Below are 25,613 nucleotides of genomic sequence, written 5' to 3'. Positions count from 1 at the left end.
AACCATTATTTTCATTTTATCTGCTGTAATCAGACTTTTCTTTTATGTCCCTTTGAAGGAAAAGCCAGAGACATGTCCTAAAAAAATACATTAGCGTTTCAAATTTACATTAAAAATGTTTTTCCCTTATTTTCCTAACACAAGTTCCAAGTATTATTACAGAAATCACAGATTACATATAGCATTCTGCTGGGGCTCGTCCTTTTTAGATTATGAAAACTGTAAGTAAATTCGAATTAAGAAAATTTCATTATTAAGTGTGCAAAGTATAAATACAAGTAATTTTTTAAAAACTTTATTTTAACACCTAATACAATTCCAATTTTAAGGATTACTTGCACAAAAAAATAAACACATTTGGTATAAAAATGTATCACTTTTAACACCCTTTCCCCCGTCAGCCCCCCTCCCCCGCCCTCATGAACTGCACTCTATCTGGATGCAGAAACATATAAAGACTAATGGCACAAATTAGTTTTTACCTACAGGAGTTTTCTGTTTATGTACCCAGGTACTCTAGAGGACACCAGCCCACTTTATCACATGAACCATTTCCTTCAGCCTGCTGAATCAGTTTCACAAAGAAACAAAGCTTATTATAAAGGCATTTTAAAAACCATTATCTTAAATTCTTTTCAGAAGGGCTGACTTTTTTTTGTCTTTTTTGCAACCATTTATATACAGTGTTACATAACAGCTCTGGAGTACAGTACATGCAGCAGAATATACCTGTTGAATATAAAATACTTTTAAAATCATCATCGTTGGAATTCTTTGAAGTCTAAATTATAGAATGCCCATTACTTTTGAGAAAATGGTTGAGGAGTACAAATGTCTGCATATGTTGGCCACAGAAATAATCCAAGGCTAACTGGAATAATATTCATAGCACACCAGGAGTGCATAAATAATTTACTTACATTATTAAAATACAACCCATAAAATTCAAGTTCAAGATTTTATAGGATTGTCAATGTAAATCCTCTAAGTGGTTGCCTGGAAATGAGTTGTTTCTTCTTTCTCCCTTCCTTTTTAGAGTCCTACATAAAAATGACGAGCTGAAGCGTTTCTTCCTCAAGTGACACCTTTATTTGTGTCTACTGCCTCTTCTCTTCATTGCAGCAGTGCACTGTGGACAGTACCATTTTCCTTTTGGAGCTTCAGTTAATCCAACACATCCATAATGGAACCATTCTATTGGGCACTGGAAAGCAAAATTTAAAAAAATAAATAAATTTAGTAGTTCTATCAAATAGAAAGTATGCCAAAGTATGTCCAGGAGACTGGATATTTCATCTAATAAAAATTAAAAATTTTAGATCTAGGAGATGATTTAGAGATCACGTAGTCTACCTGATACACTTCATGAGTTAGAAAACAAAGGCACAGAAAAATTACTTATCTTGGATAACTGGGTTCAAGTAAGGTTCCCATAACACTAAATAATAAATGAAAATTGACTAATTTTCATTAACTTAATCAGGTTATTAATATATGTATATATTAATGTTATATACACATAAGATGAATATTTTATGAAGAAGGTAATATATTTTAAAGATTTTATTTAATACTCAGCCTTATTTGCTCTCTCATAAAGTAAGTGACCTTGTTGTAAGTGAAGACATGAGGGATACCCTGGGTGCCTTTTCTGAGTACACCTATTCCTAGAGATGCAGAGGTGAAGTACCCCTCTATGAAACATATTAAATGGTTCTACATTTGCACAGAAAGTCTTAGCATGCACAAGTGCACAAGAGACGAGAAGATTTGAAAGCTTATGATATGGCATTTACAGAAATCTCAGTCAACATTTTCACTGCCCCTGAAGATAGCATCTGGTGATGTTCTTGAAATGGTGGAGCAATACTATTTTGAAATAATCAAAAACAGCCCACAGGTGATTGTGGACAGTGGAAGAGGGGTGTATCCCCATCTATGTGAAGACTTTGTTTTGACTGTCAAATCGAGGAAAGGTACAACTTTTACAACACCAAGCCAACCTTCAGACTGTTTTCAGAAATTTAAAATTCTTGCTAATCCTAAAATTCCTAATTCTTGCTAATCCTAAAATGCTAATTCTATGTTCCTGATTACTACTTCCACAGAATTCAGGGTTCTGTTATGCCCCTGGAGCAAAAGAAGCACACAATGAGGCTGAATTATAAGAAAGTAACAAGGGTGACAAAATTACAAAACAAAAGGATTGTCAACACTTAATAAAAGATGTATCTCTAACCAAAATTAAGCTTCCTAAAAAAGAATGAGGAATGCCTTTCGTTCTATCCTTTGTTTTTTATGTCAGAGATGGCTCCCTATTAGCTGCCACTTGATAAGAATGATAGAAAACACTGTACTAATGGGAGGGAAATAATCTAACATTAGACCTTCAATTATCCCTTGGCATCATACTTGTTAAAAAAATTGTACTATTTTAAAGTTCTATTTCTTCAATGTGATAAATGAACTGGGCTCCAGTAAATACATCTTTACCAAAGGGAAGGAGAGTGATTATAATTTTCACACAACATAACACTTATGAAAAATACAATCTGCATATAACATCATAACATTAGCTTTAAAATTTTAAGTAGGGAATGCATTAAGGAACACAGCCCTATTGTGGAGAAGAATATTCTAGCATTAGCATAACATAATTAATGTAACTGCAATTTGTTTTCTTAAGACTGTGAGACACACTATATAAGAAAAATATTTAAGCGATAAAAACCTATGATTTTTTTCATTCCTAAGTAGCAAAATTCAATACTTACATCTTGGTTATCACATCCTACCATCTCTCCATATGATACCTAGTTAAAAGAAAATTAAATATTTTTATTACGACTATGTAACGAGTTTCTAAATCCAAATTGTTTTTTCCATACTTTTTAATTATAAATCATGTTCAGTGTATTTGATTTAGTGAAAACACTAATTACCAAAAAAGTATATATGGTGATTCCTACTGTCAAACTCATTCTCTCACACACATAAATTATCTATGTAAATATGTGTTGTGGAATGAATGCTTGTACCCACCCCCACCCCCCCGCCCAAATTTTTATGTTGAAACCCTAAGCTCCAGTGTGACTTATATATGACTTGAAGATAGGGCATGTGAGGAAGCGGTAAAGGTTAAATAAGGTCAACAGGTAGAGTCCTAATCTGATAGGGCTGTGCCCTTGGAAGATCCAAGAGAAGCCCCTGCCCTATCTTTCTGTACCATGTGAGTATGTGTCAGAAGGTAGCTGTCTACAAGCCAGAAGGAACAATCACTGGACCCAGACTGGCTGGTATCTTGATCTTGGACTTCCCAGCCTCCAGAACTTAGAAATAAATTTCTACTGTGAAAGCTACTCAATCTGCAGTATTTTATTACAACAGCCTTTATGCGTACAGGGAATATAGCATGGTATGTTAAATGTTTCATTACAAGTTATACCTGAGCACTGAGATTATGGTCAACTTGGACTGACCTTCTTCCCCCACCCCAAACTTCCTTTTCTTTCTTTCTCTCTCTCTCTTTCTTTAATGTGGTGCTGGGTATCAAACCCAAGGCTTCATGAGGGTGGGGTAAGTACTCTACTATGGAGCTCAGTCCCAGTCCCTGCATTTTTCTTTATACTCTTTGAATTTACAGCAAACATGTCACTTTTAAAAGGGGGAGAAAGGCATACAAATAAAGCAAAGGTATTTTACCAGAGTAAAAGAGTGCTGGAAAATGGAATAATTTTCTTCTTTCTAGTTTTTTATATTGTGTTGTTATAGAAATACACCAGACTTTTACCTGATTACAAATGCAATATCGAGGTTCATTTGGGTCGTAAGTCCAATCAACCTGGCTATTTGAGTCTGATTCTGGCACTACTGTTGTTTGCTGGGAGATTTCCTGTACAACAGTTGATGATGAAGAGCAGGACGACAGGGAGGAAGAGGAAGAGGAAGAGGATGACTGCTGGCTGGAAGATTTGTTGTTGTTTCTGAAAAAAAGCATTGGTTTTGTTTGGCCATCATCAGACACTACCCAAGAAAAACATCAAATGTATAAATTAACATCTAACACTTTTATTTAGAGCAATGAGAAAGAATTTTATAATAGTTTATTTTTTTCATTTGGAATGTTTTATTTTCTGGAGAATAAAAGTATTCAAAATAAACTTCTTTTAAAATTGTTTCAAAGTTTTAAAAATATTTTTAATCGTAGTTACTACTTACCACAGATTTAAACTGTTCATAGTATTTTTAAGAATTAGTATTAGTTATGGTTACCCTGGACTCTTTTTGTAATTCTAAATAAACAAAATACTCTTCATCAAACTCTAAAATGCACATACAGAAAAACACTAATTATGACTATCAACTGACATATGAATACCTATCATGTGGAAGGAAGACAGTGAACCAAGAGTGTTAAAATTCACAATATTTACCACTAGCTAGAGGCTAACTCCATTTAAAAAATGTAAACATTTACCATAAACAGCTATATTAAATTTGGTTCATAAAATTAAAATTAATTTTTAACAAGGTGATAGTTGTGTGAATATTTTATATCCATCATTCTTTCAGGGATTTATACAAAACAAAAAAAAATACCACATCACAGTTAAAAATAAATTATGACAAAATTATAAAGTAACTAATTCTTCTGGCCTCACATTTGAACTTTCATTATGTATAAGCACCCAGCATATTCAGTACCAGGGACAGATGGAATTCAATGCTGTTAAGTTTTCAAATTTAAAGCTTATATAATCATCCTAAGAGTCTCACATATAAAACTTAGGCATATTTTCAAATCATCAATTTTGGAAACACAAGACCAAGAATTAAGACAACTTGCTATCAATCAAATTGAAAAATCTTGTTTTTTAAAAAATGTAATTTGCATTTTATGTATTGATTTACATTGAAACATATGGCAAAATAAGAACTTATAAGTGAAAAACAGTTCCATAAAATGGTTTATGTTAATGAACAAATGAAAATAAACAGAAATCATTTACTAACAAGCTGAATTAAGACTACAGAAAAATTAAAAATAATTCTAACACTTTTTAAAGACGTTTATTCCTTAAAAGCATAGCAGTGTAAAAGAAAATCTCACATCTTCTCACATATCCTAAGTTCATCCTGACCCATTATGCCCTGGATAATGGGCATGGAGGCTCAGCTGAGGTGCCAAGCAGACTGAAAACACAGCAAAGGTATGGGGTTATGCAAAGGTGTGTAATGAGAAAACTTACTTGCTCTTTCGACCACTCCGTGAGTCAGCTGCTGATGAGCTGGCATTCTGTGTTAATGTTGTCATGAGTGCTGAAGATGATGAATAGCCAGCTGTTTCCCTGGGCATTGAAAATTCTTTTCCCAGCTGAAAGTCATTATTCTTAAATGCTTCATAACTGGCTTTTAAACTTGATGTTCTTCGTCCTTCTTTCATCTTAAATAGACATTCATTTATAGCATTAATATATATAATACAGACTTTCTCAAGTTTTACAGGTTACAGTGTTATTTTTGTTCATCCACTATACATTTATTTTGCTTAAACTTAATTTTCATCATTGGCATTTAAGTTATTTCATATAAAGATTTAAAATCACCAGCCTCAGCAGAAGTGAGGCACTAAACAACTCAGTGAGACTCTATCTCTAAATAAAAACAAAATAGGCCTGGGGATGTGGCTCAGTGGTCAAGTGCCCCTGAGTTCAATCCCTGGTACCCTCTTCCTTCCCCACGAAAAAACGATTTAAAATCAGTTTTTACACAAGAAGTAACTGTGGGAAGGGTTACTTCTCAATTGGAACACAGACAATTACAGAAGTAAACAAACTCAAGCCAATCTAAGCCCCAAGGCCACAGAGTCCTGAAAGTGGTAGAAAGTCCAAATAACTATCCCAGCATGTGCTAAGGACAGCAGCTGAGAACACAGGCAATCTGAGCAAAAACTGTGAGAAGGGTCTGCAAGAGGAATTTATCTTTTACTTTTCTTCATCAGTCAGGTAATTCCTATTTAATTATATGTTATTATCATAAGACTGATTTCAAAGTTAAAACACATGATAAAATAAAACTGTTCACATCCAGTTGTTTCTACTAGGGTTTGCCGATGATTCTGAACTTTTTACCTGTGCTGTAGCTTGAACTGCTTGAGCTGCTGCCATGGTAATTGCCCCTGCACCAGTTCCTGAAGATAATGAGCCAATGTTATAGGATGCCAGAGGTTGGGAGGAATTCACATTGTAAGCATTGTTGGAAGAAGCTGTGGAATTATTATTTCGACAACCTGTAGAGAGGAAACAAAAATGGTTGTAGAATATTATTGAGTTTAAAATACATCATTTGCCAGCACAGATAGAATCATTCAAAGGAAATTCTTCATATACTGTAGATTGAGTAATGGAAGACATTTTCCTTTTTCTTTTCTTCATATGCAGATTTCAACCAGGTAACAAATCTCTAAGATTCACTAGTCATGAATGTTTTCATTTCCCCTATTCTAACACAAACAAATAAATAAAAAAGCAGTCAATAATATTTAAGAAAAAAAACTTACCTAGTGTATTTTCCTTAGAGGCATCTGATGTAAGGGTAGAGAGCAGAGCTTCAGATTTAAACTTCTTTTCAGGGATGTGATCTGTTGTCGTATGGTGAGAAGTTGGATTATATTTCCTTTCTGAATATAAATAAAGAATTCATGTGTTTTTAAACTTTAGAGAACTACAGATAGGCAGTCATAAAGCAGTGCACTCACAATCTGGGTGCCTCATCAAACAGGGACTATGATATCTTCTCAGCAGAGAGGAAAAACAGAACTCTGTGTCACATGTTTTATTCATATTTTAAAATCTTCAGGAGTAAAGTACTGAAGATAACCCAAAATGCACCAAGATATCACAAACAATGTAAGGGGAATTTTATTTTCAACCAAACCTTGTTTCCTATCAAATTGATTTGTCCAAAAAAAAAAAAAAGTACCAGTACAGTTAGTCCACTAGCCCATCAGCCAGCCAACAATTCCTTTACTCACTAACTCACCAACCATATGACTTTTTCATATGCCAAACAATCAGTTAAGCACTCGAGAAGCAAGGATGAAAAAGACAAAGGTCCTAGTTTATTGTTTGGCTCAGTTGTAACACTCCCTAGAGAGAATTGGACATCTGTAGGTAAGAAGCATATACAGCTATTACTAGTACACATTCTCCCTCTAGGAACTTCAGAGAAAACAGACCACCTGTTCACAAGTCAAATGTGCTTTTCCCAAATGAAAAAGATAAAATCTGTCAGGATTTGCAATGAAAACATATCTCATTTTTTTTAAATGAAGAAAAGTTCTCAGCTTCTGGAAAAACACACAGGTGACATGAATAATGAGTTTTTAATTGTATTTAGCTCTTTAAATACTTAGTGCACTAATCCAAACTTACTTTCCACTGGAGTATGTGAATGAGCATGGTGATTGTTCACTGGCTGTGAAGGAGTATCTAATTCCAAAGATCCTAAAAAGAAAGGCACAGAGATATACCACCATTAAATGTCACTACACAACTCTACATGTCAATCAACTACTGGCAGTAGTGTTCCCTAACTCAGCAGAGGGCTGCATGCTCTACACAGACCTGTATCATTTTAGTCACATATGTCAGAGGGCTATCAATGCCAATTCCACTCTGAGCTATTGAGAAACCCATTTCTCAATATTCATCTTAAATACAAAATGGTTCAAGGCATGGTAATGCTGAGTTAGGGAAGTCACCACAGTGGGTGCCATGTAAACAGATGAATGGACATTGTAACCACAACTACTAATAAAATCTAAAATCCTCAGGTGAGAATAAAAGTATTGAGGACCTTATAGTAGGAGATTCTAAAGTTCTAGGTGACAGGACACTATTAATCTGAAAGAAAATTCTTTGATCATTAAAATGACATATAACAGTGAAGACTTCCTAAAAGAAGTCAGGGATTTTACTTGTAAAAAGTGAGGGGAAGAATCTTGAATACCAAGCTTTAAAATACTTTTAAAGAAATTCTCTGGGTTTATTTTTGATCCCTTGAGATGAAATTATGGCAGGGCACAGGATGGAGTATTTTAAAACTTGATCCAATTTAGGTTCATATGTCTGTGTCCTTAGAGAGGATGCTTTATTAACCTTCCTGCAGTACTGAATAGGCATGAGTTACCATTATTCACAGCTACCATCAGCATTTTAAAAAAAAAAGAAAGAAAGAAAATGAAAGCAGCTATAGAATATTGTATTTTGTCCCCCAACACTTATCACTGACAGGCTTTCTCCAGAATAAAAGTATCACAAATAAATCAGATTATCGTCTAAAGTGATGGATCTACTTTAGATTTTAAAAAATGCAACTATGGAAATCAAAATGGATTTTATACTGGCTTCTGTAACTGACCTAGAGTGAGATATACAGCCTCACGCCATCAAGAAACATTTTGTGAATAGAAAAGGTAAATATTCTTGCTGTTAGAATGCACCAAGGGGGAAAAAATGTTTATAAACTTAAGTTCTAGCAGAAAACACCCATAATACTATTTTGGTTCTACTAACATCTCTAGGCCTACCACCATACTCTCTACTTTTATTCATCTCACTATTTAGAGGTTGAAGAGATGAGGAATGATTTTTAAAAAACAGAGCTCAGGCATTCATTTCTGGGAAGTCTCCTGAGTGAAAACCAATAAGTATTTGTGTGTAACTTACAGCAGGAGATCAATTTGAGCCTTGCAAAGAAATATTAACATGGCTTTTGGTTGATAATATAAAGTTTAGGAAAGACTATTTTAAAAAACAGGAAGTGTTGTGAAATAAGTCAGAATCTTTCTCAGCATATACATCTGTGGAAAAGTATTAAGGAAGTTCCCAAGAAGAAAAACTAACAGGCAGGGCAAAGTCACTGTATTAATGAATATGGGAGATGGTTAATTTGTCTCTCAATGGTGATACTTCTTTAAAAAAAATCTTTGCTTTTACCACTAATCTTACTAGTACATGTGGATATTTAAAGATGGAATGACTTAGTATGTTTTTTTTTTTTTTTTCCATAAAGAATGAGTGGGATGATAGCCTACATTATCCCTTTTGGTGTCCATGACCCAAACAGTTCCAACTGCTGGGGTCCAAGTTATGTGACCCAGATGCCACCAACAAGCAAAAGGCAAAATCTGAAAAGCTTCTGTGGGACAAGCGTCTCCTCGGTGATTTGCACATGTATTATCCAATATTGATGGAAAACTGTAAATTTTACTTACGCCTCTCTAATATCTCTGTAATTCCAGCATTATCAGCTTCCAGCTCCATTTTAAACTTAGCCAGTTCCTGATCCAGCTTTCTCAAGTGTCGATCTACCTGTTTCAAAGAAGATCAAAGATAACCACCAAAATTTGGGACACTGTTAAAGTGTCAGTTTAATGAGGAAACCTAAATCTTTGTTTCTTTTAATGAATCTGCTTAGTTTCCTTGAGCAAGTCAATTAACCTATGCCTCAGAGGTTTTGAATCTATTAAACGAGGATGGTAGGCTGAATAATCTCCCAAGTCTCCTTTTATGAATTTTCAGTTTGAAGAAATCAGAATCTCAAATTTGTTAAAAAATGTTCTTTACTCAATCACACAAGTGTAGGGATATGAAAGTTAAAGCAAAATTGAGACTTGGGATTAAGGGTGAGAGGAGGGCTGGAGGGCTGGTAACTTTTCAAAATATGCCTATGAGTTCATTCAGCCTAATCTCCACTACTTATCATCAGGCTATTCCATAGAGCCACACCATAATAACTGATATTTAGAATGACGAAAGAAAGATTCTCTGTCTACAAACAAAGAGGCTACTATATTCTGCACATACATTTCTTTAAGGCAGGAAAGCAGACCATTATACTTCTAAACATTTATGTAAAGGGCTCAAACAAAAGGGGATTTTAGTCAGAAAACATTATTCCTTGAAGAGCCTAGTTAAAAAGATTTTGTCTATAATACTACTGCCCTAGTTAAAGTGGCAAAATTTTACTTTCTCACTTACATAGAGATCTTTTGACTAATTTCAGAAAATTTTATGACATCTCAAACTAACAACAACATCTTAATGTATTTTTAATCTTACTATGAAATGTTTTCAATACTTTTTACAAAATTACTACTCAAAAAAAAACAAGTTCTTTGAAAAATATTCATGTTACATTACTGACAACATTCTTTTCAAAGTCCAGTTTCCTACTGGATCACTGTTATAATTAGGAGTAACTTTCTTATAATCATCAAAATGTGCTATGAAACAGCTGGAGCAAAAATAAAAAGTTCAATTAGATAATATGTATCTAAATTGGGGAGAGAGGGACAAAAACAGCAGAGGACAAGATGCACGTTAGATGCCTATGAAGGAGCCATGTAACCATAGTGCTTGGTGTTTTAGATGTCTCTTTTATAGTCCTTATACTAATCTTTTGGGATAGGTTATTACTGGACAGGATATTATTTTATAAAAGAAAAAAACTAAGAATCAGGGGTTAAATACCATGCCCAAAGTCATACAAATAATGCATTTCAGAAATAATATCTGTCTGAAATAAATTATGCTTAACCATTTATTTCTAACACTGCCCTCTGAAGCTCTGCATATGGAAAACAACTGATTTTTAAACTCAAAGTAATATAATTCAAGTTGAAAAATGAATAATGTCCTATTATTTGTATTTTATATGTTAATAGCAACCACTAGGGTATTGGTTTGTGGTTTTTCAATCACGGAAAGCCTTGTTTCCCCTTTATCTCACCGACAAATAACTCTTCAGAATTTGAAAGAAGCTGAAATTACAATGTTTAAAACCCTATAGGATCATGTGTTGTGGATACTTGCTCCTATTCAAAGAACATGCAGGTAATTGAGCATCCTTCAATGGAACCTCCCTTCCAATAATAAAGTATGAACACAGACCTCTGTTATTCAAGAATATTTCTTTCATTGTCAAAATTTAATCTCAAGGGAAATTAAAATAAATACTCAAATACTTAAGTTCTAAAACACTTAATACAATGAAAATACCCCATCACTTTTCTTATGTACAATTATACTAATTATAAATAGTGAGCTCCTATCATGTTCTTGGCACTGGATTAAATGGAGGATGTATGAAGAATGTGAGAGAATTCCTACCTTCACAGGAATTAGAATTTAGCCAACAAATCCAAATTTACAAAAGATATTTAACATAATAAAATTAAAAAAAAAATACATAGTCCAAATGGAACAAATAAGCAACTCTTCAAAAAGAGTCAGAAGTAGCACATAAAGTAAAAACACAACATTGGGAGGTGGTAGACACAAAGGAGGTATAAATGGTTAGATAGCAAAGAATGAATAGTATTCAAATAAGTGGAAAGAAGGAGCAATGATTTTAAAATGTATAGCGACAGAAAGACTGAATGCTCAGAGAAAAATAAGACTATGCCAGGCCCTGTAATATATATAACAGAGAGAGAGAGACTGCTAGAATCCCAGTTAGGAGTGTTGTCTTAGGGTGATAGGAAGATCTTTTATTTTTAACACCATACATACTCATTCCACCTCTGCATTTAACATTGCTTCAATTTGCTAAATACATTACTGACAAAATTTATTACACGAGACATAGAAAATTATGAAATTTTCAATACTTGATAGTTCAGAAAAGCCAAATTAATAATTACAATAAACAGAAAAACCTTAACCACCTTGAGGTGAGCAGCTTTGTACAACACCTTCCAATCATTCTTATTTTTAGATATGTAAAAGATTATGAACTAATTGGTATTATAAGCATTACTCAACAATGAAAATTATTTTTCTTTGATTTACACTACTATATTAAATCAAATTAGAAGTTAGTAAGTAGAGAACAAGATTTAACTTAAGCTATAAGGCACCAGGACATATACACAGTATTAAAACAGCTGTAATAAGAGCTGCATTAAACTCAACTGGAATCTACAATGTGCCCTCTGCCCACCCACTCCATTCCTTCTGTCTGCATGAGTGGGTTAATCACCTATTCTAGATGATCACCATAATGGCTTCCTAGGTATCAGGGACTAGTTACCCTTCCGTAACACCTGACCGCACAAACTAATTTATAGTAGTAAAGAATACCGATCCATTGAGAGAGATTCTCTATTAGCCCACGATTTCCAACACCAGGTTGACCAGAATCCAGTGATTTGTTCCCCATTTAATGTTAATAAATACCATTCACAAAAGCTTCTTTGTCCTGTAACACCAAATGATATTCTATAATCCCAGTCATAATTGCTTTAAGTTTAAACTATTTCTGAACTCTTTAAAAACAAAAGGAAACATTATTTTTTAAACATATTCATGATCATAAAGAATTTCAGTCACACCTGGCCCCTCTGCAAAAAACAAACAAAAAAATCCTCATCCTTTAACATTTTTGCATAGAATAACACTACTTTATCCTTTCTTTTTTAAATCTCCCAGTTTTCCAATATTTAAATTTTAAAATATGTCACTGATAGACCCAAATTAAAACTAGGCAAAGCTTTTAAAAAACTTAAGCATAAATTATCATTTCCAAGACAGTCAAGTTAAATGTAGATGTCTAGTTTGCCCTTTCAGAAAAAGCAATCAGTTTATTAGACTTTAAGTTGAAATCCATGGCAATAAGAGATAAATTCTGTCCCCGATAATATTTGGGTGTAGTGAACAATGAGGGTAAAGTGGGGAAGAAAAAAGAACCATGATGGCAAAGCCTATGTCTGGTAACTCATAAAAATGACTTTTTACATCTCTAAATTATATTTAAAGTAGATAAAAATATGACCTATCATTCAGCTGAACCAAATATTTGAGGCTTTAGCACATAAACTACATCTAATCATCTTCCTAAAAGACAATAAGGACAAGAGACAAATCAAAAGGTCAAACTCACATAATATATTCCTTAATTAGAGTATCAGATAAGGAACTCTGAAATTTATGGTAAAATGTGGATCTGAAATATATTCATCTCAGGTACAGGCCAGGATATAAAACCAACAGCAAGTTCAAGGGTACTGAACCCTGCAAGAAACTTCTAAAATCATTCAAGCATTAACAAAAAGCTCAAATTTTATCAGAGTATCCGTAAATCAACTCTACTAGGTATGGCCATCTAGCCATCTTTACGACAGTGACATCTGGCTGAAGAACATGAGTGTTTAATGACTATTTATGAGTATTAGGATATAGCAGGCATTTGCTTTAACATGAAAATTTTGTTTGTCAAATTTCACTACAACAACCACTGAAATAAACTATCAGTTTGTTTACTGGACTCCCAATCCACAAATGTCTTCATCTGTTTATATTATGCAATAGTTACTTTCCTTAACAAAATAGGTAACCAGAGCAGTGTCAGTGCTAGCCATCGGTATCAATCAGTGTATTGTAATTTTAAAAGTAAATAAAATATTTCAATAAAAATTAAAAGACAGTGAAATATCATGTTATATAAAACAATGAGGGATGAAATCAAACTCAATTATACATAGGCTAAGTATACCTTATCAGAAATATTTGGGACTAATAGTGTTTCATATTTCTAATGTTTTTAGATTTTTGAATACTTGCATATGCATAATAAGAAACCTTGGGGATAGAACCCAACTCTAAATACAAATCTCATTTATGTTTCACATATACCTCATACATATAACCTAAAGGTAAGTTTATACGATATTTTAGTGTACCTGTGTTTTGACTGCAAATCATCACAAGAGGTCAGATGTGAAACTTTCCATTTGTGGTATCCTATCAACACTCAAAAAAGTTTCATATTTGTAGCATTTACATTCTAAATTTTCAGATTAGATATGCTCAGCGGGCAGAGCCCAGAAGCTCTGAAAGCAGAATCACCTGTGCTCCCAATCATTTCTGGATGAGGGACAAACAATTTATATTACCAGACTTTCACTAGGATGTTCACCACTGATATTTCAGGAAAATGGCTAATCTGACAGGTAACTCTATTTAACAACCTCTCTACTGAACAAGTCAACAATCCCCTTCTGTTTGTTTACTTGTAAGCTAATATGGTAATTTTTTTACTCTTGAATATAGTGCTCAAGCATCACAGGACACTTTAATGTCTTATGATATTCACTGCCCAAGGCTCGAGCCTTCCAAGGAAGTACGTAATTGTTTTCAACAACTTAATAATTATTTCTTCATGGGGGTGGGGTTGTAGCTCAGTGATAGAGTGCCTGCCTGCCTAGCCCACGTGAGGCACTGGGTTGGATCCTCAGCATTACATAAAATAAATAAAATAAAGGCACTGTGTCCATCTACAACTAAAAAAAATAAAAAACAATAAATTATTTCTTCGTGATAACTCATGCTAATTTTTCATTTGTTTATAGTATCAAATTACTAAATGTCCTCTTAAATACGTTTGATTTTAAATTTACTTAGTACAGGTGGTATGTCTTATAAAATCAAGGTGGGAAGTAAATGACTAAGGTTTGCAAAACACTGGTTTAGATCACCTTGATAAGTCTTTGTCCCTCTGTTCACTATTTGATTAATCTGTCAGACTCTGAAGGCACAGAATTATCAAGAACCTTACCAGCCCTGAAGGGCCCCAGTAAGGAGATCTAATATTTTGGGATGTCCAATTTTGCCACTAATTTGTATAGTGATATTGACTTTATCATTTAAAAAATCTATTTTGTTATAATTAAGAAGGTAAAGCCAGGAGCAGTGGTGCATGCCTACAATTCTAGTGGCTCAGGAGGCTGAGGCAGGAATATCGAAAGTTCAAGGACAGCCTCAGCAATTTAGCAAGGCCCTAAGCAACATAGAGGGAGCCTGTCTCAAAATAAAAAATAAAAAAGGGCTGGGGATGTGGCTCAGTGGTTAAGCAGCTCTGGATTCAATCCCCAGTACCAAAAAATAAAAAGGGAAGCTTACAGTGGAAAGATATTTTTAGTTGAAATACAAAAAATTTATATATTACAATAAGTTTTAATATTTTAAAAATGCCCTCTTTGCTGAATGCACATCTGTGAATTCTATTTTAGAAGAACTTTCAATTATCTTACATATCAGAGAAAGAAGAAATCTCCAAATTGAAGAAAATAACAAAATTATGAGACAATGTAAAAAGAAGGATACCAAAAATATTTGAGCATCCATAACCCTGCCTGGCCTACTAAAGTGATGCGATAAAGAAAACTAAATTTACTTGAACTACATTTCTGTTACTTTTCTTCAAGTCACACACTGGAAAGATGTACATGGCTATTTGAATTTCTGTCTATCCTTGTTTTGAAACAATCTCAGCACACTCTATATCACTTTTTGAGAAGTTTCCTCCTAACTAAAATACATCTTTCCCCAATAATGACCTCTTTAAGCTGCATGCCCTGAACTCAGAACCTGGAAGTCACGCTATTGCACTTCTTTCTGCATTACGTAATTATATTACATATTACCTGAATATAAAATTGTAGATTACATATTCAGGTAATTTTGGTCAAGAAATATTTATTGTAGGAAAACTATGGTAGGTTCTGAAAATGCTAAACTAAAAAAACATGGCTCTTGACATTTACAGTAAGGAAGAAAAGTACATAAGCAAAGGTGAATAAATAATTACAATGTGATTCAATCAGCAATGAAACCATGTGAAAAACAGAGATCTGAAGGTTGGCATGACTATGTTGAGGGGCAGAGTGAGGAACAAACCACTAACTGCCTTTACAATACCTAGTCTCCCCCTTGTCCTCATAGATAGAATCCTCCATGTCTGGGGTAGTAATATGCCCTGTTAAACTTTTCTCAGCCTTCCTTGTGGGTAGAAAAGCCCTTAAGAGAAGTATGTAGGATTCCAGGAAATTCTTCAGAGGAGCTAACTGAACTTCAAAATGTGCCCTTTTGCACGATCTCCTACTCCAATTCTTCTTTTATCTGACCAGACAGATGAGAAGAAGCCTGGAACACTGATGATGTGGGGGTTGCCATTTAGGTCCTAGTTGATCTCCTCCAACAATTATTGTTCATGAGAGGAAAACAAATCCTTTGTTTAAACCACTGTTACAATATATACTCTTCTGTTTTAATCAGTCAAATATCTTTTCCTAGACATAAATAACACAAATATCAAGATTAGTAAGACTACTTGAATAAAGAGGCAATGCACGTGCAGGATATTGGAGGATGGAGAAAAGTTTATCAAGCAAAGATGAAGAGCAAAGTCCTTCTGCTCAGGGAGTGATCCCTGCACAGTATGTTCACTGTGAACATCACAAACAGGTCGTGGTGAGAATGAAGGATGAGAAGGAGATGCAGTGAGAAATCTGTCAGGAACCTGATCAAAAGGACCTTGAAAGACACAGTCAATAAATGTTCCAAAACTCCTAAAAATTTCAAATAAGGAGATGATTTGCCAAGATGTGTTTTAGAATAAGGGACACTAGAAACGCCAGAAGGAACTTTCTGGAGTGAATAGCAATGTTCTGGGTCTTGATGGAGTATCAGTTACAAGAGTATATAAATGTCAAAATGTGCACTGTGCACTTAGGAGACGAACATTTTATTGTTTCTACTGGTATTTCATCATTTTAAACAAGTACTTGAACTACAGAATGATAAACAATTGGTGAAGAAGGGCCAATCAGAGGTGCTCAAAGTAAAATGGATAAGACATGGTGAACAACTCAGTGTAGGAAGATGGGAACAAGGAGTCTAGAATGACTTTCGTATCCTAAAAATTGTGGTTCTTCTGAGTTTTAGAAACAAAAGTAGAGGGAGCAGGGAGTAAATGAAGAGAGTCTAAGAATTTTAACTTTTAATACCTTGAGCTTTGAGGCCTAGGAATGCTCAGATGAGTCGGAGGAAAAGTTTAGTTTTGAGGAATAATTAACATATAGTTGTTAAAACTCAGAGAACACACAGAAAGGTAATGGAGGAGTTTTTACAACTTGGGTGGGGAGTGGGCGTGGGGCACAAAATTGGCACTGACACAATTCCTCACTGATCCTCTGGATAGGAACAGAAGCGGAGAAGAAAATTACCTTTACATGAAAAGCACCTGAAGAGTGAAAAAACACAGATCAAGAATAGAACCTGGGAACACCACCATTATGAGCTTTATCCAAGGAAATCTATAAAGGCCACAAAGGTAGGAAAATCTTATTAGATGGACAAATGATAACAGATTAGCAAGAATGTCAAGGAGAAAGTTTCCACCAAAAGCCTCAAAATATATTGTCAATGGAAGGCAAAAGTCAAAACTGGTGGCCTGTGAAGGAGCACACACCTGCAATCCCAGCAACTCAGAAGACTGAGAGCTGAGAGAATACCAAATTCAAAGCCAACCTGGGCAAGTTAGCAAGACCATCTCAAATTAAAAAGTAAAAAAGGGTTGGGGATGTAGCTCAGTGATACAGCAGCCCTGGGCTCAAGCTCCAGTACAAGCAAGAAAACAGAAAAAAAATTCACAATAGGTGTTTGTATGTCACATGTGGCATAGTTTTGGAACAGCTACTGGGAGAAACCAAAAGAAAAACCGACTACATTGAACTATGAAGACTAACAGGAAGTTCAAATATAAAGGGTCCAAATAATGAAAACCATGATTGTGCAGTGGCACCAACTTCATTGCTGCATGATTTTCCCTAGGTATGATGACAAAATTTTTAAAGTAAGTGAAAACACTCCCTATGATGGCAACCATGTGGAGGGTGCTGGTAAGAAGAAAGAGCTCAGGAGCTCAACTAGAGCCTTGCTTGGGGAAGAACAGAATGATAAAGCAGAAGGAAATCAAGTGTAGATGTAGGAGGTACTTTAGAGATAGGATGAGTTCAAGTGATGATTAAGATCAATATGCAGCAATTAATGGGGACTGGAATTCACAAAAGTCAAAGAAGCAGACTACTATGAAGATATTTCAAGACAGAATAACTGTGAACCAGGTGCTAGTTTCTTAACAAATGGATGACATAGATGATTACATCTTGAAGAGAGTTTTTTAAACTGATTCATAAAAATTTTACATGATTATGGAGTACCATGTGAAATTTAATACACATACACACACACACACTGTGTAATGTTCAAATCAGGGTAAATACATCTATCTTCTCAAATACTGATCATTTCTTTAAGATGAAAACATTCAAAAATTCTTTCTTCTAGCTTTAAAAAAAAAATAGTACATTACCCTTATCATACTGTCACCTATTGTGAAGTAGGGCAACAGTTCTTTCTCTAATCTAATTATAACTTATCACCCATTACCTGGCCTCTTCCCATCTCTCCCCGGACTCTGATAACCACTATTCCACTCAACTCCTATGAGTCTAGATTCTACATATGAGTGAGTCATTGCAGAAGAGAGATTTTTGGGCAATAAGAATATAGGTGTCACCTGAAATAGCAATAGTGTATTTAAAAGGAAAGAGCAGGGAAAAGATAATAAAGAAGAGGAAGGAAAAAGGAAGAGGGAGGGAAAAGGAGAAATGAAAAGACAAAAGGCAGTCCTAGAGATAATAGGAGAGTGAAAGAAAACAGCTTCAACTTGGTAGGGCTGAAAGGGAAGCAGTGGCTTCAGGAAAGTAGAAAATTATAGTTGGGAAAAACAAGATGGATCAAGTCTTTAATAAAGGAGTGAATGCCTACTATCTGCCAAGATAAAAGCATATACAGATATCGATATAAACTCATACATATGTGTGTATGTACATATATATACACGCACATAATATGTTTAACATATATACATAATATACATATTAAGTCTCAAAGAAGAGTTTTTGATTCACAAAATTATACACATTTATAGGATACCATGTGATATTTCAATACACAGATGCTATGTGTAATATTCAAGGGTAAATATATTATACATATACATACATACCAAATACTCTAACTGTAACTCTAAATGCTATTAATTTACAGATAAGGAAACAGGTTTAAGAATTAATAACTTTTCCAACATCATGCTGTTAGTGAAAGGGCCGAACTAGGGTGTACACTGTTCTCTGTATGGATCCATTATGGACATTCACTTTTTACTACAATTATTGTATTTTCTTAAACTTATTATGTCATCTTAACCTTGCTCTCTAACTTAGGTAGCCTGCCCTAACATTTGTTAATTTTTACCTTCATTCTGCTTATGCCACTACCTCTGAGTGAAATGCTTCCCCTCAACAGAACCCCCAATCCCATCCCTGACCCTCTGCTCAAAACTCATCCCATCCCCTCTAATTGGGCCTGACTTGGTCATTCAGTTTTCTTTACCAAATACTTCTTAACACTCAACTCTACTAATGTTCACTTACTACATCTATCTACATGGGTCCTCCACATGAATTTGTGGGTATGTCTTTCCAACTAAATTTACAGGAATCATTCTAGTACTTACTTTTTTATTCCTCTATTATATGCAGGTAAAACTCCATTAATCAGGTAAATAGTAAGTGAACAAAGTGGTTCATAAATAATAGATGAATACATATACACATTTTAAAAAGCACATATTTATGTTATATATTTTTTCAAAATACATAAAATATATTTAGTAAAGGAATAAAAATAGTACAATAATAAAATGTTAAAGGAACAAAACCAAAGAGCTGTAAGAATTAAAATGCAGGTAGTCTCTAAAGATTGACACATAAAGTCATTAAATATAAGGAAGAATTTTACTAAACAATTTGATCTTAGATTCAAATGTAAATGACTTTTTTTTCTGTGTTTACAGATATAATTCAATAAGATTAAGTTTGTTTTCATTCCACAATAAATCAAGATACAACCTACTCTACCTTTCTTTAGGCAATGTTTTTTATGAAACTTTTTTCAGAATATCAATATGAACAAAAGAGCCTATGTTATTAGAACATTAAAATATTTTCACTATATAAAAACAACTAAATATTCTCTACAACTTTACATGTTTCCTAGTTTAGTACAGGCATTCATAATGCATACCATATGAAGTGTGTATTTCTTACATGTGTCTTACTCTTTAATGGCATTTTATTGATATGTACCTTGCAATAATAAAACTGCACTCAGAAAACTGCAAAAATAAGATATGAAGTCTACAAGCTGAAGTTAAACAGAAGTGAGAAATTATGTTATACCTTAACTTATTTAGAGAAAAAAATTAGTTATTTCCTAATATGTATATTTTAGAAGCTTCACATAAAAAGAGAGAGAGAATCATTAACATTATTTTTAGAAATACCACATATTATATCTGTTTTGACGATTTCAATCTTTTAGAACTACTGATGCAAGAAAGAAACTTTTTTTTAAAGGTTATGTAGTCTAATGTTTACCAAGTATTTTTGCCATCTGACCCAGTTGTTGCCAGTCGTTAAAAACAATCTATTAACATCCCTTCAATAGCAATCCCAAAGATTTTCTTTCTCGGGAGTACACAGAAACAAACTCAAAATGATATAACAAGCACATAAACACACGCCCTTAAGAGGATAAGAATTAGTAAAATAAAGTTAAATATCAATTCTTGTTAAAACACACCACACGCGTGGGTGTGCGTGCACACCCATGCGTGCGCGCGCGCACACACACGAGACACGATCTTATGTAGTTTAGTCTTGGCTAAATGTTATTATGTCAGATGCAATAGATCAACTAGAATAAAGAGTCTCTGAGTTCTCAAAGATCCCCCCAAAATAGATACTAAACTCTCAAATTAGGTATGATTAAGAGAGCAATACTTTAGTTTTAGTCACATTTAAGCCAATAAAATTTAAAACATAATCCATAATTCATGTACTTATGGCAGAGTATGCACATTAATTTTACTTACCAAGTCATATATCTGGTTTGCCAACTGTACCTTCTCATCTGCATCTTCCAAAGCTTTATAGTAGTCCTGAATAAAAACATTTTTTATTTCAAAAATAAATTAATCATTTCAAAATAATTAAGTGTGGGACATATAACTATATTTCATTATCATCCTTGTTAACACTGCGAGTCATCTTACATTAGCAATAAAAAGTCTCCTAGGGATAAGGGTGTGATTGGGGAAGAATTAGATATTATGGATAATGGCCAAGAATTAAAGGAAAATGCTCAGAAATCCTAGAAAAGATATAAATAAAATATACTGTTCCAAGTCTAATCTCTATACTAGAAAAAGCAATGTAAGCTAATGAATATTTAAAAGAAAAAATGCTAATTAGAATTAATCTAACTTGTAAAGCACATTTATGCCTTTTTAAGCTTTTTTTTTTTTTTTTTAAGTACAGTTATAGAAAGGATTCCGATCTGTATGTCCTTATTATCCAATTGTTCCCTAGCACCTATTTTAATTTAGGTATAAATTCATACAACTCAATCTATACTTTAAATTTCTCTGCACTGTAAAGCAAACACTTTTTTTTTTTTTTTAAACGGGAGAAAAGGATTCTATGTATTTCACTGGTACCACACTTTTTGTTGTGCTACACCAAAAACAGATTAGGTTAAAGGGATGATCAATGACGTTGAAATGTATTTATGTGATGTCTATACTCACACACACCTGAGCCTCCAGGTAGCTTCCCAGCCAGGACCACTTCTCTTACAGATTCTCTTTTTTTTTTTCTCCTAACAGAAATAATCTTCCCTCCATATGGTAGAATAAATAACACAACTACTCAATTTGTAGTTTCCAAATTGCTTTCTTAGTCCATCCTTAAACAATTCTATGAAGGTTGGGTGTAGGGAGGCATTATTATTCGTGAAACTAAAAGATCTGCCAATGTCACACAAACTGCAGAGTCATGATTAAATCCAAGGCTTTTAAGTTGTTCTTCTAATGTATCTTTGAATAAACTAGATCAGACCTTCCAAGAAAACCTTGGGGTTGGGGCTAATGCTTATCCTAATTTGGAAGAGACTCTAAGTCCTATAAAACTAATAAAAACATAAAAGAATTTTGTATTTCTAGGTCCAATTCATGTACAAATACTATGTATTTATGGCAGAGTATGCACATTAATTTTACTTACCAAGTCATATATCTGGTTTGCCAACTGTACAGTTTTAAATTGAAAGGCTTTGAAAGATCCTTCCAACTCTTCAATGAGTTCATCAACTTAAGTACTTAGTAATATATAAAATATGCTCAAAATCTACTGATTTTCACCCATTTATCAACAAAATTGGATAGCAGCATTTTATTTTTAAAACCAAGGCAATTTAGTTATATTTAATTAGAAAAAATAAAGGAAAAAAATGTATTTTTAAAATAGTTCTACAACTTTCTAATAGTCAAAACTTAAACAATTTTAAAAATGACCCAAATTCTTTGATCCCTATATCTAATTCTCTTAAACACAATAAGTTATTTAAATTCCAAAGAGCCATTGATAATCTTCTCCTATTCTAATATCCAGAAATCTATTTAATGTTAAAATATTCTTTTCAGAGTTTCCCAATATTTACTGATAAATCATTCAAAGTGTTACACATACTTTTTTGATAGACGCCATCTGTTCTTCTCTCCATTCGGGTTTATTTTTCTTTGCATTCATAAAGAATTCACTGACTCTTTGTTCTAGCTGATCCATTGCATCTGACATAACAAAAACATTTCATATTTAGATAAGCAAATTCATATATCAAATTTATACGCTTTAATTCAGGGGTGAAAAAAACATAATGGCCAGTCACCATTAGAGACGCTGAGGCAGGGGGATCTCAAGTTCAGGAATAGCCTCAGCAATTTGGCGAAACCCTCAATAACTTAGCATGACCCTGTCTCAAAATTAAAAAAAAAAAAAATTTACAGGACTAGAGATATAGCTCAATGGTAGAGCACCCCTAGGTTCAATCCTTAAAACCAAAATAAAAAAAAAAATAATAATAATAATATATTTCACTTGGCCAGTATCTTTAATATGTATGTCCTGTGGGCTGGGGATGTGGCTCAAGAGGTAGCGCGCTCCCTGGCATGCGTGCAGCCCGGGTTCCATCCTCAGCACCACACACGAACAAAGATGTTGTGTCCGCCGAGAACTAAAAAATAAATATTAAAATTCATTCTCTCTCTCTCTCTCTTTTTAAAAAAAAATGTATGTCATGTTTTGATTTCATAAATATACAATGCCTTAATGACCTGAGTCTTAAAAAGTTAAAATTTTCCTGACAATTTTTTTGTGTTATTTGAGAAATTTTCCCACTAATCAAAGTAGAATCAACAAGTAGATCCACACAGAGAGTATCTAAACAACAATTTTTGAGCACTACAATCTTGGAGTCAAAGCTAATAAATGTGACAAAATAATTGTGTACACGTATGAATATATAATAATAAATTCCACCATTATGTACAATTAAAATGTACTGATAAAAAAGAAATAACCACTGGGTAATCCTCACATTTCTTTCTTTTCTTTTTTTCTCTTTTTCAGGCATTCTACCTCTAAGCTACTCTAAGTTACATTGCAGCCTTTTCTTTTTTCCTCTTTGAGACAGGGTCTCACTATATTGCCCAGGCTGCAATCCTCCTGCCTCAGCCTCCTGAGTAGCTGGGATTATGGGTATGCATCACCACAACCAGCTTAATGCTCAAATTTCTATTAATAAGAAAAAGTGATAAAAACAATTTGAACTGTAAGTTATATAGTGCTAAGCACCCCATCATCTCATATCACAACACAAAGTGGTAGGTACAACCTCATTTATTTACTCAATACACTATTCTATTTAGTTTATATAGCTTTTTCAAAGTATGTGCCAAGAATAATCACTTCATTGGAGGCCTGCTAACAAAGGAAAAAATAAATGGGATTTTGTTGTTATATATAAGTTGAGGAAAATTTTTTTACTATATTCTTCGTTTAAAGATTTTCAGTGAATAATAGTGCTTTACTAATTTTAAGAAGTCTTTCCATGAATTTTTTGAAAATAAAATTAATTTTTTGAAAATATTATTTTCCTTTAAGCATTCCTAACATTTGACACGCTGTTCTCTTTTGTTAATCCACAATACCCATTAACTTCATAATATTCTAGTTATTGTAAAATCCGTATAATCTAAATCCAAATTATAAGAGAACTTGAAATTTTTAGTCAAAAGTAAAATGTTTAAAATAAGAACAACCCTTTATTTAATGCCTACCTTATATTAGGAACCATATATTCAAATTTATTTGTATTATTTTAAATCCTCAGATGATTCTCTTTTTATAGACAATGAAACCCCTCTTTAGAAGTGGTAATGCAGTCAAAGTCAATGAGTAAATCAGTGATGTCCTAAAATAAACTCATATCTATCTGACATCAAAGTCTATGTTCAATCCTACAAAACACACTAGTTCAGCAAGTCTTTGGCATTTCAACTACATTAAGGTTAAAATGGATTTTGAAGTAGTTGGAAAACCAGGCATACAACACAATGAATAAAACAAGATGCTTATGAAAAATTTTATAATTTATAATTTTAGGGAAAATTTTATAATTTTAGGGGAAAAAAATCACCAGCAACCAAGCTATTGCTGAAAGAAAAAGAAAAGCCCACCAATTACCAAAATTTTACAACAACATCAGATAAGAAACTTTCAGTACAATCTTATTTCCCTCATTCTAATGAGAAAATGATCACGCTGTTGAAAATTCGAAGTGCAATTCTATAATTAATCCTCTCATTTCTTTAAGAAACTCAGCATTCCAAGTTCACTAGGCTCTCTAAAGACCCACCTATAACCTGTGCTTCCGTGCGTTTCACTCTTGAAATTTCTGAATAGAACGAACTTTAACAAGCACGAATGCTGAAATTCAAACCCGACATATAAAGCTCAAGTGAAATTTCTTTTCAATATTTACAGGGTGATTTCCACTAAGACATATACAGTGTCTACTCTCTCAATGAAAGTATAGAACCATTTTTTTCGCAATGCCAAATTTAAAAAGGAACACGCATGCTCTAATGCCTACTCCTGTAAAAGTCACAAGTAGCGTGGGGAGGGAAGCAGCAGCAAAATACAGGACTGCCAGATCTTTCTGACAACTCCTTAGGTACTAGCAGAGTGACCGGGAGGAGAGTCAAAGCTCCGGAGGTGCAAGCATCAATGGCAAGCAAGTCAGGCACTGAACGCGTGCAGCGAACAAGAGTAAACGCGCCGACTTACTCTGCACCTGCAGATCCATCTCGCGCATCTCGGTGAAGCGGTCCCGCAGGTCCATTGGAAGCTGCTCAATCACTGTCAAAGGGAGAGTCCGTCAGGGGGCGGGGCCAACGGCGAAACTACGCGATTACGTCACTGTGTGCGTGCGTGCGTCGGGGGGGGTCGAGGGAGCCGGCAGCTCACATCGAGGCTGCCAGTTACCGTGAGAAAGAAACATCCCCCGCCTCCCCCTCCCTCCCGCCATCCCGCCTGCCCGTCCACTCGCGCTCTCGCCCGCCCGCAGGTCCCATAGGCGGCCTCTGCCAGCGCGGCGCACTCACTTTCCAAATAGTCCTCTAGGTACAACATCGCGACCCTTACAGCTGGGGGAACGAAGGGGTCCAGGGGTTTATTTGTGTCACTCGCTGTCGCCGGAGTTTTGTCCCTTCCAATATGGCGCCTCCGCTAGCAGCACCCGCTC

General features: G+C 34.2%; 1 protein-coding gene across 2 annotated transcripts; it reads right to left on the bottom strand.

The window, feature by feature from the left end:
• Positions 1–409: 409 nt before the first annotated feature.
• Ing3 (inhibitor of growth family member 3) lies at positions 410–25,613 on the bottom strand. Of its 2 annotated transcripts, XM_027926480.2 has the most exons (12): positions 25,474–25,613; positions 25,157–25,228; positions 22,499–22,599; positions 20,845–20,910; positions 9,278–9,374; positions 7,434–7,505; positions 6,560–6,679; positions 6,132–6,289; positions 5,250–5,443; positions 3,791–3,983; positions 2,775–2,813; positions 410–1,204 (listed from the first exon to the last, which is right to left on the bottom strand). In XM_027926480.2, the coding sequence occupies exons 1-12, from the start codon at positions 25,499–25,501 to the stop codon at positions 1,088–1,090; spliced, it is 1,257 nt and encodes a 418-aa protein (XP_027782281.1). In that variant the 5' UTR covers positions 25,502–25,613; the 3' UTR covers positions 410–1,087. The 2 variants fall into 2 exon arrangements, with proteins under 2 accessions (XP_027782281.1, XP_071468902.1); XM_071612801.1 differs by lacking the exons at positions 410–1,204; positions 2,775–2,813; positions 3,791–3,983; ... (2 more) ...; positions 6,560–6,679; positions 9,278–9,374.

Source organism: Marmota flaviventris, chromosome 1, assembly GCF_047511675.1.
Source record: "Marmota flaviventris isolate mMarFla1 chromosome 1, mMarFla1.hap1, whole genome shotgun sequence".
Lineage (NCBI taxonomy): Eukaryota > Metazoa > Chordata > Mammalia > Rodentia > Sciuridae > Marmota > Marmota flaviventris.
The sequence above is the reverse complement of the archived record's forward strand: the minus strand, read 5'-3'. Positions and strand labels throughout refer to the sequence as shown.

Excerpts from the sequence above, each read along its gene's own strand:
- Ing3 (XM_027926480.2), bottom strand. The coding sequence starts at position 25,501 with ATGTTGTACCTAGAGGACTATTTGGAAA. Across the intron at positions 25,229-25,473 it reads CCTAGAGGACTATTTGGAAA|TGATTGAGCAGCTTCCAATG; the intron begins GTGAGTGCGCCG and ends TCCCTTTGACAG. Across the intron at positions 22,600-25,156 it reads GATGGATCTGCAGGTGCAGA|ATGCAATGGATCAGCTAGAA; the intron begins GTAAGTCGGCGC and ends TTGTTATGTCAG.